This window comes from Gorilla gorilla, chromosome 20 (assembly GCF_029281585.2).
Source record: "Gorilla gorilla gorilla isolate KB3781 chromosome 20, NHGRI_mGorGor1-v2.1_pri, whole genome shotgun sequence".
NCBI classification, from domain to species: Eukaryota; Metazoa; Chordata; class Mammalia; order Primates; family Hominidae; genus Gorilla; species Gorilla gorilla.
The window spans coordinates 58,365,337-58,380,781 of NC_073244.2; the positions used below are offsets into that span (position 1 = coordinate 58,365,337).

The following is a 15,445-nucleotide window of genomic DNA, read 5'->3' on the forward strand; positions in this document are numbered from 1 at the left end:
AAGTGCCTGGAATCTAAACCCATCACCCCTTCCAGCCTGGGGGCCCTTGGTGAGCAGGAGCAGGTCTGAAGAGCACCTGGGTGTCTCACCTTGCTCAGCACAATGAGGGGCGTTTGTTGACTGACTGACTGATGGACTGAAGGCAAGGCATCCTAGGTATCTGGTTCCCAGGGGAGACAGGCAAGGGCTCAAAGACAGCAAGGCCAGGCAGGACCACAGGTTTATTGGGGACTCCACGCACACACGCTTATGGCATCACACGACAACGGCACGGTTACTCGGGACACACACGGTGGCCTCCGCCCACAGCCAGGGCCCAGAGGCAGTGGGGTGCAGTGTCCTCCCTTGTGGCCCAGACCCAGCTGGGTCCCTTCCTCCTAGGCGGCTGAGGGAAGGACTGCTGGGTTGGCCACGGGCCTGGGAAGGGGAAGCGAGCAGGCGAGTCCAGGAGGGGCCGGGGCCGGGGCCGGGGCGGGGCTCGCCTGCCCTCACTCCAGGGACTGTAGCATCAGCAGCTGTTTCAGCACCTTCGTCTGGCTGGTCTCGCGGATTTCGCCAGCCAGGAACATCTCGTCCACGACCGTGTAAACCTATGTGAGGGGAGACCCTGGGGTGAGACGAGGCCCCCCGGGATGCTGGCCCGGACCCTGGAAGCTGGGGCTCTGATGCCCCTCGAGCTGGGACACAGACCTCAGCAGAGGCTCTGGGTGGCTAGTGCACCACGGGTCCCCCCCGTCCCCCTCCTCCGGCTTCTTCAGCCTCCTCTTCACCAGGAGCCTACCTTGTAGAAGTTGAACACCAGGTCCAGTTCACAGACATTGTGGAAATATTCGTTTAAGACCTGGGAGAGGAAGGCAGAGGTGGTAAGAGATGGGCAGGGAGAGAGCCACACACGCACACAGGTGGGAACAAGGTCATCAGAAAGAGACAGCAAAAAAAAGAGACCAAGGGGGAGGCAGGGGAGAGAGAGAGACAGCGACAGGGAGAGAGGCAAGGAGACACACAGAGAGAAACAAAAGCAAAGATCGATGCAAAGAGATGGCAAAAGGTCAGGCGCGGTGGCTCACACCTGTAATCCCAGCACTTTGGGAGGCTAAGGCAGAAGGATGACTTGAAGTTAGGAGTGCAAGACCAGCCTGGCCAACATGGTGAAACCCCATCTCTACTAAAAATACAAAAATTAGCTGGGCATCGTGGCGTGTGCCTGTAATCCCAGCTACTCAAGAGGCTGAGGCAGGAGAATCACTTGAACCTGGGAGGCGGAGGCTGCAATGAGCCAAGATTGCACCACTGCACTCCAGCCTGGGCGACAGAACAAGACTCCGTCTCAAAAAAAAAAAAAAAGAAAAGAAAAAGAAAAAAAAGAAACGGAGAGAGAGAGTCCCAGTCACTGCAGAGCGGAGGGCTCAGGAGGGACCAGGGAGGGTTCCCAGGCCTTGGGGGCCACTCCAGGGCTGCCCGCCCGCCTCCCCACCTTACCTCCACGAAGTTGTGAATGGCCTCCAGGTAAGCCAGGTTGTTGTCATTGACATCCACACAGATGCAGAAGTAGAGGCCAGCATAGCGGCGGTAAATGATCTTAAAGTTCCGGAACTGCAGAACAGAGAGGCTGTCAGCAACGGAGCTTGCCAGGACCCAACATGCCAGACAGAGTGGGGCCAAAACATTCACTCCTTCACTCCATACGTGGTCCCGAGGCTCAGCTCTGTGCCTGGCCCTGTGCTGGGGTCACAGCAGTGACCGAGACAGCCCTAACCCTGCTCACAGTGCAGCGGGGGCAGGCATCCCCAGAATGGACAGGATGGGCTGTGAGAGCCCAAAGAGGGTGCCTAACCCCCTCTGATCCTGGAGAGTCAGGGAGGGCTTCCTGGAGGAGGGGGTATCGGAGCTGAGACCTGGAGGATAGGCAGGAATGTTCTAAGCAGATAGCAAAAGCCCAGGGCTGGGCGGGAGCCTGACATGTTCAATAGTGTCCATGCAACCTTGCCACTCCCTTCTGTGACTTCCTGCTACCTCTGGAGACAGTCACATTCCTTAGCCTGGAATTAATTAACTCAATTATTTAACAAATACTTCCTGAGCAGCTACTCTATGCCAGGCCTGTGATAGGCAGTGTGGGGAGGAGGGTTACCACTGCCACCGACGATCCTGGGTCCTTGTCCTGCCCTCACTGAAATGCGATATACACAGCATAGTAACACAGACACACACCGTGAACAAACATGCCAGGATCAGGGACATGGATTCTCATTTTATGCGTGTGTTAAGTAGACAGAGACAGATATATATATGCATACTGGGTTGCAAAGTACAATGTCTTTGGCCAAAACCTGAAAATCCCAGTTCAGTTCTATATGTTCTCAATGTCAGGTTCATTACAAAAAAAAAAAAAAAAAAAAAAAAATCCCAGCACTCCAGGAGGCCGGGCGAGAGGATCACTTGAGCCCAGGAGTTTCAGGCCAGCTTGGGCAACATGGTGAAACCCCGTCTACACAAAAGTACAAAACTTAGCTGGGTATGGCGGCGTGTACCTGTGGTCCCAGCTACTCGGGAGGCTGAGGTGGGGAGATGACCTGACCCTGGGAGGTCAAAGCTGCTGTAAGCCACGTTCCCATCACTGCACTCCAGCCCGGGAGACCCTGTCTCAAAAAACACAAAAAAACAGCGGCTCTAGGTCTGGGGTGTGCGTGTGTCGCCACCTGCTGACAGCTATGAGTGCCAGCATCAGTCTTCGGCTTTTTTTTTTTTTTTGAGTCTCGCTCTGACGCCCAGGCTGGAGAGCAGTGGCGCGATCTCGGCTCACTGCAGTCTCAGCCTCCTGGGTTCAAGCGATTCTCCTGCCTCAGTCTCCCAAGTAGCTGGGATTACAGGTGCGCCACCACACCCAGCTAATAGCTTTTTACTCATTTTTTCAGCTCAATCTCTTGTTCATTGCTATACTCCAAGCATGTTTTCAGGGTTTTTTTTTGTTTTTTGGTTTTTTTGAGACAGTCTCACTCTGTTGCCCAGGCCAGAGTGCAGTGGCGCAATCTTGGCTCACTGCAACCTCTGCCTCCCAGGTTCAAGCAATTCTCCTGCCTCAGCCTCCTGAGTAGCTAGGAATACAGGTGTGCACCACCACGCCTGGCTAATTTTTGTATTTTTAGTAGAGATGAGGTTTCACCATGTTGGCCAGACTGGTCTCCAACTCCTGACCTCAGATGATCCACCTGCCTCTGCCTCCCAAAGTGCTGGGATTACAGGCGTGAGCCCAGCCTGAGTATGTTTTCTGGTGTGATTACAGTAAGGCCTACATATAACCCACGGGTAAATGAGCTGACACTGATCATCAGTGCTCCTCTCTTCTTGCAATCCAGCTTTTCTGGCTCTCACCCTCCTCCGCCTCCAGCTACTGCTCCATCTTTCCAGTCTCCCTTCCTGTTTTAAATTTCGAGGCTTCTCAGGGATCTGCCGCAGACCCCCATCTCTCCTCCAGCTACATTCTCTCAGAGAAGCACATTCTCTCATCCTGCAGGCTGGGGCAGGTGTCCCCTCTGAACATCCCATGCCACTGCCCCACCCCTGCCCCGCCCCAGCCTGACCACTGCCGGTCGCCACTGTCTGGGGATGGGTCTGTCTCTCCATTGGACTGAGCCTGTGGGGGAAGCTGGAGCTGTCACACTGTGTCCTCCATGCTGCCCTGCAAAGGGCTGTCACAGGTAATGGCCCCCAAAGACATCCACATCCTAATCCCAGACCCTGTGAATATGGGACCTTATATGGCAAAAAGGCACTCTGCAGTCTCAACTTGTGACGAAGTTAAGAAGCATGAGATGGGGCGATAATCCTGGATGGTTCAGGCGGGACCAATGTCCTCACTGGGCTGCTAATAAGGGAAAGCGGGAGGCGGGACAGTGCGAGTCAGACAGAGACTGGAAGACGGCCAGGTGCCAGGCCTCATGCCTATCATCCCAGCACTTTGGGAGGCCAAGGCTTGGTCTCAGGAGTTCAAGAGCAGTCTAGGCAACATATCAAGACCCATCTCTATAAAACATACAAAAAAATTAGTTGGGCGTGGTGGCAGGTCCCCGTAGTCCCAGCTACTCAGGAGTCTGAGGTGGGAGGATCCCTTGAGCCTGGGAGGCGGAGGCTGCAGTGAGCTATGACTGCACCACTGCACTCCGGCCTGGGGCACAGAGTGAGACCCTGTCTCAAATAATAATAATAATAACAAGAGGGATAGCCCGCATCTTCCAGTTGCCTACTCCTCCCTTTGATCTTCACTCACAAATCCCCTCCAGGAAGCCCTCCAGACCCCCAGGCTGGGTCAGGTGCCCTCCCCCAGCCAGGCTCCTCGATCCCAGCCCTGCCTACTCTGGTTGTCACTGTCTAGGACAGGCTTGTGTTCCTTCCTGGGCTATGAGTCCCAAGGCAGCACAAGGCTGTCTCAGTGCTGCTGTGAACCCAGCACTGGGCTGATCACAGAGGAGGCACACAGAAACATTAGGTGAATACATGCACAAAGGAACAACTGAATGAATGGGCGGGCCTGGATCCTGGAGGCATGGAGGAACTCAAGACCTGAGGGTCAGCCTTCTCTGTAACATTCTCATTTGCCCAGCCGGACTTTCCGGCTGCCCCTGTATCACTGGGCCTCACTGACCCCTCCCGTGCCCCAGCCCTCAGCACAGGACCAGCCACTACATTAGCAGCAAGGCACCCACACAGCCAGAACACCCAACACCCAGTTCCTCTCCCCCTTCCCACCTGCTGCTCTTGGTGACACCACCAGTGACCTCCTCCTGGAGAGGTAAGTCCAACCCTGTCCCTCTCCTGGCTGCTGGGACACCCAATCTGTTGGTTCTCCTCTCCCTCCTCATCTTTCTGCCTGCAGACGTGGCCCTCTGGTGCTCTCCTCGGTCTATCCTCACTTCCCCGGTGAGCTCCTTGGCCTCGGTTTCCCTCTATGTGCAGAAATGCCGTTTCCATATCCTACCCAGCTCTCTCCAAGAACCCTGACTCGTCACTTCTTCCTGGACATCTCTGCTGGGATGTGGACGATACTCGGGGCCAGACCCCCAACACTTCCCTCCTGATCTTCACCTCCGCCTGCCCTTCCCATCTGCCCATATCAGATAATGACAGCTCCATCCTACCCGGGGGCTCAAGTGGGAAATCTAATTGTCGCCCTGGCTCTGCTTTCTCTCACATTCCACATCCAGTTCTTGGCCATTCAGCTGGGTCCACCTCTAAAACGCTCCTGGCCACACCGACGGCTTCCATGCTGGTCCAGTCACCAGCATCTCCCACCTGGACCACTGCAGCCACCTCTCTCCGAGCAGTCTCCTCTCTGCTCTTGCCCTATAGCGCAGCCTCAAGTCGGCCAATGGCCATGCTCTGCTCAAAACCCTCCGTGGTTCAAGACCAGCCTGGACAACATAGCAATACCCCATCTCTACAAAAAATTTAAAAATTAGCCAGGCGTGGTCGCTCATAGCTGTAATCCTAGGACTTTGGAAAGCTGCGGTGGGCGGATCGCTGGAGCTCAGGAGTTCGAGACCAGCCTGGGCAACATGGCGAAACCCTGTCTCTACCAAAAATACAAAAATTAGTACGGCGTTGGTGGCACATGCCAATGGTCCCAGCTACTCAGGAGGCTGAGGTGGTAAAATTGCTTGACCCCTAGAGGCAGAGGTTGCAGTGAGCTGAGATCGCACCACTGCACTCTAGCCTAGGTGACAGAGTGAGAACCCACCTGAAAAGAAAAAAAAATTTAAAAATTAGATGGGCATGGAGGTGCATGCCTGTAGTCCCAGCCACTTGGAAAGCTGAGGTGGGAGGCTTGCTTGAGCCTGGGAGGGTACAGTGAGCTGTAATTGCATCACTGTACTCTAGCCTGGGAGACAGAGCAAGAAAGACTGTGTCTCTAAAAAACACCAAAAAACAAAAACAACCTTTCTTTTTTTTTTTTTTGAGAGGAGTCTCGTTCTGTTGCCCAGGCTGGAGTGCAATGGCACGATCTCGGCTCACTGCAACCTCTGTCTCCTGGATTCAAGTGATTCTCCTGCTTCAGCCTCCCGAGTAGCTGGGACTACAGGCACCCACGACCAGGCCTGGCTAATTTTTATATTTTTAGTAGAGACGAGATTTCATCATGTTGGTCAGGCTGGTCTCGAACTCCTGACCTCATGATCCACCCACCTTGGCCTCCCAAAGTGCTGGGATTACAGGAGTGAGCCACTGTGCCCGGCCAGCAAAAACAACTTTTCTATGGCTCCCATCTGACTCACAGTAAGAGCCCAAGTCTTCCCTGCAGCCCTGCACCAAGAGATTACCCTGTTAATCTTCTCTCTTTCATCTCCTCCCCTTCCTGGCTGCATTCCTGCTATCCCTGGAACGCCCTAAGTATTCTCCTGCCCCAGGGACTTGCACTTGCTGTTCCCTTGGCTTGAAATGTTCCTCTCAGACATTGGCTCCTTCCTCCCCCTCAAGTCCTTCAGGTCTTGGCTCCAATATCACCTTTTCAGCAATGCCATCCTAACCAAACCATTTAAACCTGCACCCTGGCTGGGCGCAGTGGCTCATGCCTGTAATCCCAGCACTTTGGGAGGCCGAGGCAGGCAGATCACTTGAGCTCAAGAGTTTGAGACCAGCCTGGGCAACATGGTGAGACCCCATCACTACCAAAAATACAAATATTAGCTGGGCTTGGTAGTGCACAAGCCTGTAGTCCCAGCTACTCAGGAGGCTGAGGTGGGAGGGGAGCTTGAACCTAGGAAGTCAAGGCTGCTGTGAGCCATGTTTGTGCCACTGCACTCCCACCTGGGTGACAGAATGAGCTCCTGTTTCAAAAAAAATTTTTTAAAGAGGGACAGGCGTGGTGGCTCACGCCTGTAATCCCAGCACTTTGGGAGGCCAAGGTGGGTGGATCACTTGAGATCAGGAGGTCAAGACCAGTCTGGCCAACATGGTGAAACCCCATCTCTACTAAAAATACAAAAATTAGCCAGTGTGGTGGCGAGCACCTGTAATCCCAGCTCCTAGGGAGGCTGAGGCAGAGAATAGCTTGAACCCTGGAGGAGGCTGCAGTGAGCCAAGATTGCCCCCATTGCACTCCAGCCTGGGTGACTGAGACAGACTCCATTTCAAAAAAAAAAAAAAAGGCAAAAAAGGCCAGGCGCAGTGGCTCATGCCTGTAATCCCAGCACTTTGGAAGGCCGAGGAGGGTGGATTACAAGGCCAGGAGTTCGAGACCAGCCTGGCCAACATGGTGAAACCTCGTCTCTACCAAAAATACAAAATTAGCCTGGTGTTGTGGTGCACGCCTGTAATCCCAGCTACTTGGGAGGCTGAGGCAGGACAATTGCTTGAACCTGGGAGGTAGAGGTTGCAGTGAGCTGAGATCATGCCACTGCACTCCAGCCTGGGTGACAGAGTAAGACTCTGTCTCAAAAAAATTAATTAATTAATTAATTAATTCAATTCAATCAAATAAAAAATAAAGACAGGGTCTTGCTACATTGCCCAGGCTGGTCTTGAACACCTGGGCTCAAGCAATCCTCCCACCTTGGCTTCCCAAAGTGCTGGGATTACAGGCATGAGCCACTGCGCCTGGCCTATTCTCTCTACTTTTCTGTGTTTGAACATTCTATAGGAAGTTTGAAAAACGCACCAGCAAAAAAAATTTGACAAAAAAAAAAAATTCTTTTTTAATCGTAGGCAAAAAAAATTAATAACAATGCAGAACAAAAAGGCAAAATATTAATACTGATTAAATCTGGGTAGTAGGTATATGAACCTCCAATCTACTTTTCTTTCATTGTACTAATCTGTATGTTTATGATTTTTCACAATGAAAAGTACAAATAAAGGAAGGGAAGAAGCAAGCAAGCTCAAAGCGGGTTGAGTGAATGATATAGGATGGACAGAGGGTCCAAGGGGTTCTTGCAACTAGAAGCTGGGCAGGGAGTGGCGAAGTAGGGCACGAGGAAGCAGCGGGTTGCAGGAGGCATGGAGCGGGCGTCACCTCCACAAAGTTGGTGTGTTTGGCGTCTCGGACGGTGACCACGGCATGCACCTCCTCGATCAGCTTCTGTTTCTCATCATCATCAAACTGCATGTACCACTTGGCCAGGCGCGTCTTGCCTGCCCGGTTCTGGATGAGGATAAAGCGGATCTGGGGGCAGCAGGAGGAGAAGGAGGAAGTGAGAGAGGCAGAGAGGGCGGGTTGGGCGCTGCCCAATGGCCTCACCCATCCACCCAGAGGGGAGATAGGGCTCAGGGCCTCCCTGCTGCCTGACTTCCAGGAGTCTCGGCTGCTCCCCAGACCCAAGCCAGGCTGGCCTGGCCACACGCTTCATCCCAGGTCCCTCCAGCACCCCTGTGGAGTGACTTCCCTTCCACAAGTCTCCAACTCTGGAGTCAGCTCCAGGGCCCCGAGTCCCAGGCTCCACCACCTCTTATCTCTCTCTCTCTCTCTTTTTTTTTTTTTTTTTTTGTAGAGACAGAGTCTTGCTATGTTGCTGGTCTCAAACTCCTGGACTCAAGCAATTCTCCCACCTCGGCCTCCCAAACTGCTGGGATTACAGGTGTGAGCCACTGTGCCCTGCTTTGTCTGCCCCTCTAGGCCTGTTTCCTCACCAGCAAAACAAGTCTCCCAAGAAGATTCATCTCACCAGGGTGGTTTTTTCATTATATTTTTTGTTATTTTTAAGTTTTCAGACAGTGTCTAATTCTGTCACCCAGGCTGGAGTGCAACGGCGCAATCTCGGCTCACTGCAACCTCCGCCTCCCAGGTTCAAGCGATTCTCCTGCCTCAGTGTCCTGAGTAGCTGGGACTACAGGCACCCGCCACCACGCCCGGAAAATGTTTGTATTTTTGGTAGAGACGGGGTTTCACCATGTTGGCCAGGCTGGTCTCAAACTTCTGACCTCAGGTGATCCACCCGCCTCTGCCTCCCAAAGTGTGGGGTTATAGGCATGGGCCACCGTGCCTAGTCAGCCAGGGTTTTTTTAAAGGTTAAAAAAAAAGTTTATAAACTTAGTTCGGTGGCTGGTAGGTGGTAGATACTCAATAAACGTTTGAGGTTCAGACTCCTTTGGGCTAAGTCTCAGCTCTGCCACTTCTTTTTTTCTCTTTGCTTCCTAACTTTTTATAAAATTGAAATGTAATTCACACACCATAAAATCCATCCACTTAAAATGTAGACAGTTAAATGGTTTTTGGTATATTCACTTAGTATATATTCACAGTTGTGTAAAAATCACCACTTTTTTTTTTTTTTTTTTTGAGACAGGTTCTAGCTCTGTTGCCCAGGCTAGAGTGCAGTGGCGTGATCCCGCCTCACTGCAACCTCCATCTCCTGGGTGCAGGCCTCCCAGGTAGCTGGGACCGCAGGTGCACACCACCACCAGGCCCAGCTAATTTTTTGTATTTTTAGTAGAGACGGGGTTTCACCATGTTGTCCAGGCTGGTCTCGAACTCCTGGCCTCAAGCGATCCACCCACCTCATCCCCCCAAAGTGCTGCATCAGGCGTGAGCCACCGCACCCCACCTAATATCACCACTATCTAATTTACTATCTAATACCAGAACATTTTCATCATCTCCCCCCAAAAAACTCCCCACCCATTAGCAGTCACTCTCCGTCCCCCCAGGGCCTGGCAGCCACGAGTCTCCTTTCTGTCTCTGTGGATGTGTCTGTTCTGGACATTGCATATGAGTGGAATCATGCACTCTGTGGCTTTCGTGTCTGGCTTCCTTCACTCAGCGTGACGTTTTCCAGGCTCATCTGCGGGGTGGCAAGCGGCAGAGCCGCAATTCCTTTCCGTGGCTGAGTGATCCTCTGTTGGATGGATAAGGCCGTACTTCGGACATTTGGGTTGTTTCTGCTTTAGGGCTATTATGAATAATACTGCTATGAACATTCGTGTATGAGTTTTCGTGTGGATGGATCATTTCTCTTGGGTATATACCTAGGAGTGAGATTGCTGGGTCATAGGGTAACGCTATGTTTAACTTTCTCAGGAATTGCTAAACCGTTTTCCAAAGCATCTGCCACTTTCATGACTTAACTTTGGTGCCACTTTGGTGCCTGAGTTTACTGTGAGGAGTAAAGGATATTCCTGGCCGGTCACGGTGGCTCACACCTGTAATCCCAGCACTTTGGGAGGCCAAGGCGGGCAGATCACTTGAGGTCAGGAGTTCGAGACCAGCTTGGCCAACATGGTGAAACCCCATCTGTACTAATTAGCCAGGTGTGATGGGGGGCAGGGGGGAGGTGGCTATAATCCCAGCACTCGGGAGGCTGAGGCATGAGAATCACTTGAACCCAGGAGGCAGAGGTTGCAGTGAGCTGACATTGCACCATTGCTCTCCAGCCTGGGTGACAGAGCGAGACGCTGTCTCAAAAAAACAAAAACAAAAACACAGAGGTATAGTACAGTGACTGGCACGTACTAAGTGTTATATAAGAACCAGCTCTTAGCAGCATTATATTTTCCATTATGTGATGTTCAGAAAACCATGGCCAAAGTTTACTCCATTAGAAGCTCTGGGCCCATTTCTGTCTGAGACAGGCATGCTTATGCCCATTTTATAGATGAGGAAACTGAGATTCAGGGAAAGGAAGTCTCACAGCCAGAAAGCAGAGGTGGGAGTCCAAAGGCTTTGCTCTGAACCACCTGACCCCAACTTGTGGGAGCCTTCTCTCTTAGGAAAGAGAGCCCTCTAGTCCTGTCTTTTTCTTTTCTTTTTTGTTTTGAGACAGAGTCTCACTCTGTTGCCTAGGCTGGAGTGCAGTGGCACTGTCTTGGTTCACTGCAACCTCTGCCTCCAGGTTCAAGCGATTCTCCTGCCTCAGCCTCCTGAGTACCTGGGATTACAGGCGCATGCCACCATGCCCGGCTAATTTTTGTATTTTTAGTAGAGATGGGGTTTCACCATGTTGGTCAGGCTGGTCTTGAACTCCTGACTTTGTGATCTGCCTGCCTCAGCCTCCCAAAGTGCTGGGGTTACAGGTGCGAGTCACTGCGCCCAGCCTTTTTTTTTTTTTTTTTTTTTTGAGACAGAGTCTCATTCTGTCGCCTAGGCCAGTGGCACAATCTCGGCTCACTGCAGCCTCCGCCTCCCGGGTTCAAGCGATTCTCCTGCCTCAGCCTCCCAAGTAGCTGGGATTACAGGCATCCACTACCACACCTGGCTTATTTTTGTATTTTTAGTAGAGACAGGGGTCTCACCACGTTGGCCAGGCTGGTCTCGAACTCCTGACCTTATGTGATCTGCCTGCCTCAGCCTCCCAAAGTGCTGGGATTACAGGCATGAGTCACCGCCCCAGCCTGAGAGTCTTTTCTTAGGAAAGAGAGTACACTCTCTTTCCTAAGCCTCATTCTCCACACACTCTATCCTCCCTCCCCCAACCAACCAAACTGGACCGGAACAGGATGTTACACTCTCCTTCCAAGAACTCCTTCTGCTGAGCCAGGGAAAACCACTTCTTAGCAGGGCTGGGGTCCCAGGCAGGAAGGGACGTTGGGGGGCCTACACCAGGCAGCCACAGCCTGGGAGCAGAGCCGGAGACGTATTCACACAGTTAGGAGAACTAGAAGCAAACCCACAGAGTTGACAAAAAACTCTGCCTCTTACTCCCAAATTCCCTTATATACCTCTCCCTGTTTTCTTCCCATTTGGAATCTCAAGTCCCCTCCGTCCTGAATCCCTGCATCCTCACGCCTCTCCTGTCCCCTCTAGATGCCCCCCAACCTTCCCTGTCTCCAATCCCCCTCCTCTGGAGTTGTTCCCTTTTGACCTCCACTTTCTCAGTCTCAGTTCCCCTCCTTGGGGCCTCAATGGGCTTTTTATTGGTGACATCCCTTGTCCCACTCCCAAGCTTCCTCCCTTCTTCAAAAGGTCACATTTTGCTTCCAAGGACCCTGTTCCTGGAGGAGACTCCGCCCCCGCTCTGACACTCTTTCCCATTCGTTTTCTTTCCCAACTTCCAGCCCAAAGAACCCTTTCCTAGATCCAAAGCCCCAATCTGGGGGATAGGGGCACTCCTAAATCCAATGTTGAGTCTTTGCCCCAACAAAGATTCCTCCCCAGGTCTCACACTTTCAAGCCTACTCCCCACCTCACAAGATCTCTCCTCTTGGAAAGACCTATTCAATTGCTCCCCATTCATTCCGAGTGTCCATCTTACCTCCAGGTCCTCTCTCCTTTTACAGCGCTTTCCCAGACCCTTAAGTTTCATTCCCTACAGTTGCCTCCTTTTGGTTTCCTGTGCCAGGTCTCTTCTTGAGATCATCCCTCTCTCACAGGCAGTCTCCTGCCCCTGTCTCAACATCCCCTCTCCACCTGCAATCAGATCCTTGTCTCTAGAGACTCCTCCCATCAAGAAAACCTCCCTCCCCTTTTCCAAGGTCTCGCGTTCTTGTCCCAGCGCTCCCGCCACACTTCCAGAGCGCCTTCCTCTTTCAGACGCCCTCTCCTCACCTCCAATGCCTTCTCGCTACCCACAAGACTGTGCCTCACGAGTTTCCTCTCGTTTCAAAGCTTCCAACCATCTACAACGTCTCCCACCTGCACAGCCCTTTCCCCTTGGAACACCACCCCCAATGCCCGTCGTCGCGAGACCCCTGGTAACCCCCGCGCGCAGAATCACCGCCCTGTGCCCTCCTTCCCGGCCCTGGATCGGTCCCAATCCCCAGAGCCCGCGCCCGACCCAGACCATCCGCGGCAGAGAAGGGACTTGTCAGCGCCCGATCCAGCCTCGGCTATTTACGCGTGGGCCCCCCCTCCGCCAGTCCCCGGCGTAGCGCTCCCCCGTTACCATGGCGACCCCCGTCCAGACCCCAGCGGCCCCGGTCCCGCGGCGACTGGGCAGCTCCGGCTCAGGGTGCAGTTGTAGGGCCCAGAGCTAGAGCGGACTTCCGGTAGAAAAACCCGCCTGCCTTCTCGCGCACAGACCCCTGGGAGTTGTAGTTTCACCAATGGGGCCAGCCTGGGTGAAGATGGGTGAAGAGTCAGAGCCAGTCCTTTTCCTACCAAACGAGTCAGATCCCAAGTGCATGCTGGGATTTGTGGACAAACATCTTTACAGAGGACTACAATTCCCGAGATGCTGAAGAACCAGCGGTGCAGGCGTTGCATTCAGGGAAATGTAGTTCTCTTAGGTCCCCGCCCCCCACCCAGGGGAGAAGGGCATGCTGGGAATAGTAGTTTTAAATTTTAAAAAACTGTCCTGGGGAGCTAGAAAATGTCTTTCCATTCCTCATCCAGTGATTTGTTTAATTTTTTAAAAAATAGAGACAGGGGTCTAGATATATTGCCTAGGTTGATCTCGAACTCAGCTTCAAGCGACCCTCAGCCTTCCAAATCACCAGGATTACAGGCATGAGCCACCTCAACACCAGGCCAGTGCTTTGCTTAAAATATGTTGCGTGTGTCCCTCGGGAGACAACAGTTTAAAAGCATGAATTTGAACCGGCCCGGCGCGGTGGCTTACTCCTGTAATCCCAGCACTGTGGGAGTCCGAGGCAGGCAAATCACTTGGTCAGGAGTTCGAGACCAGCCTGGCCAGCATGGTGAAACCCCATCTCTACTAAAAATACAAAAAATTAGCCAGGCATGGTGGTGCGCACCTGTCGTCCCAGCTACTCGGGAGGCTGAGGCAGGAGAATCACTTGAAGCCAGGAGGCAGAGGTTGCAGTGAGCCCAGATCTCGCCACTGCACTCCAGCCTGGGCAATAGAGAGAGACTCCAAAAAAAAAAAAAAAAAAAAATCTCTAGTCTGGCCGGGGCATGATGGCTCATGCTTGTAATCCCAGCACTTTGAGAGGCTGAGGTGGGTGGATCACCTAAGTTCAGGACTTCGAGACGGCCAACATGGTGAAACCGTTTCTACTAAAAATATAAAAATTAGCTGGGTGTGATGGCAGGTGCCTGTAATCCCAGCAACTCGGGAAGCTGAGGCAGGAGAATTGCTTGAACCTGGGAGGCAGAGGTTGCAGTGAGCCGAGATCACACCATTGCACCCTAGCTGGAGTGACAAGAGCGAAACTCTGTCAAAAAAAAAAAAAAAAACCCTCCAGGTCAGCAGTTAGTTTAGCTTTTTTTTGGTGTGTCTTTGTTTTTGCTTTTTTCTGAAAGAGGGTCTCCCTTGGTCACCCAGGCTGTAGTGCAGTGGCATGATCTCAGCTCACTGAAGCCTCAACCTGCTGGGCTCAAGTGATCCTCCCACTTCAGCCTCCCGAGTAGCTGAGACTACATACACATGCCGTCACACCTGGCTAATTTTTTGTACTTTTTGCAGAGACAGGGTCTTGCTATGTTGCCTAGGCTGCTCTTGAACTCCTGAGCTCAAGCGATCCTCCCTCCTCCACCTCCCAAAGTATTGAGATTACAGGCGTAAGCCACCATGCCCAACCTAGTTTGGTTTTTTAAATGGCCTTTATTACATTTTTTAAATTATTTTATTTGCCCTATGAGTATGTGTGTATGTTTGTCTAGATCTCTCATTAGGTAGTGAGTTGTTGAGGGCAGGGACCCTGTCTGATAACTGTATCTTCATTACCTAGAACATGACAGATGGTAAGCAGTCAATAAAGTTATTACTATTAGTACTGAGGGGAGATTGGCCCTAATAAGAACAAAGCAGGCCAGGCATGGTGGCTCACTCCAGTAATCTCAGCACTTTAGAATGCCAAGGCAGGCAGATCACCTGAGGTCAGGAGTTCAAGACCAGCCTGATCAATATGGTAAAACCCCATCTCTACTAAAAATACAAAAATTGGCCGGGCTTGGTAGCACTTGCCTGTAGTACCAGCTACTTGGGAGGCTGAGGCAGGAGAAGCACTTGAACCCTGGAGATGGAGGTTGCAGTGAGCCGAGATCGTGCCACTGCACTCCAGCCTGGGGGACAGAGAGAGAGAGAGACTCCATTTCAAAAAAATAATAATAATAAATTAAATAAATAAAACAAAATGTATTGTAGAATTATGTAAATTTAAGGTATAGAACTGGCAGAATAACCAACACATAGTTGTTGAATATTATAGGGGCAAAAAGAGGCCAGAGATCATTTCTGTCTTGTGTACTTTTCTGTCTCCAACAGGGTTGATACTAGGATGACACAAGCAAAGTGTCCAGGTTGCAAAATTTTAAAAGGACCTCACTCTTAGCTGCCAATTCCTGTCTTACACAGGACTGAGAATATGTGCCTCATTAAATTTTGTGCCCTCAACACGTCGCTTGCCTCCCCTCAGTCCCAGTCCTGATCTCCAGTGTTCAACTTAACACTTGGCACAAGTCTGGTGTTCAATAAACATTTGTTGAATGGATGAATGCATTTGCAGCAAGAAAACAGACCCTGCCCCCACCCTCACAGCATTCACAGTCTAGCAGGAAAAATGGACTTAAATGACATAACATAAATAAATTTAAGGCCAGGCGCGGTGGCTCATGCCTATG

At 51.8% G+C, this 15,445-nt stretch overlaps 1 protein-coding gene across 2 annotated transcripts; it reads right to left on the reverse strand.

Moving 5' to 3' along the window:
* Positions 1–202: 202 nt before the first annotated feature.
* AP2S1 (adaptor related protein complex 2 subunit sigma 1) lies at positions 203–12,994 on the reverse strand. 2 transcript variants are annotated; one of them, XM_031004429.3, is made up of 5 exons: positions 12,807–12,994; positions 8,006–8,155; positions 1,480–1,593; positions 782–841; positions 203–590 (listed from the first exon to the last, which is right to left on the reverse strand). In XM_031004429.3, the coding sequence occupies exons 1-5, from the start codon at positions 12,807–12,809 to the stop codon at positions 489–491; spliced, it is 429 nt and encodes a 142-aa protein (XP_030860289.1). In that variant the 5' UTR covers positions 12,810–12,994; the 3' UTR covers positions 203–488. The 2 variants fall into 2 exon arrangements, with proteins under 2 accessions (XP_030860289.1, XP_030860288.1); XM_031004428.2 differs by lacking the exon at positions 12,807–12,994 and adding an exon at positions 12,177–12,358.
* Positions 12,995–15,445: the final 2,451 nt, after the last annotated feature.

Excerpts from the sequence above, each read along its gene's own strand:
- AP2S1 (XM_031004428.2), bottom strand. The coding sequence starts at position 12,227 with ATGAAACTTAAGGGTCTGGGAAAGCGCTGTAAAAGGAGAGAGGACCTG. Across the intron at positions 1,594-8,005 it reads AACACACCAACTTTGTGGAG|TTCCGGAACTTTAAGATCAT; the intron begins GTGACGCCCGCT and ends TCTGTTCTGCAG. Across the intron at positions 842-1,479 it reads CCATTCACAACTTCGTGGAG|GTCTTAAACGAATATTTCCA; the intron begins GTAAGGTGGGGA and ends TTCCTCTCCCAG.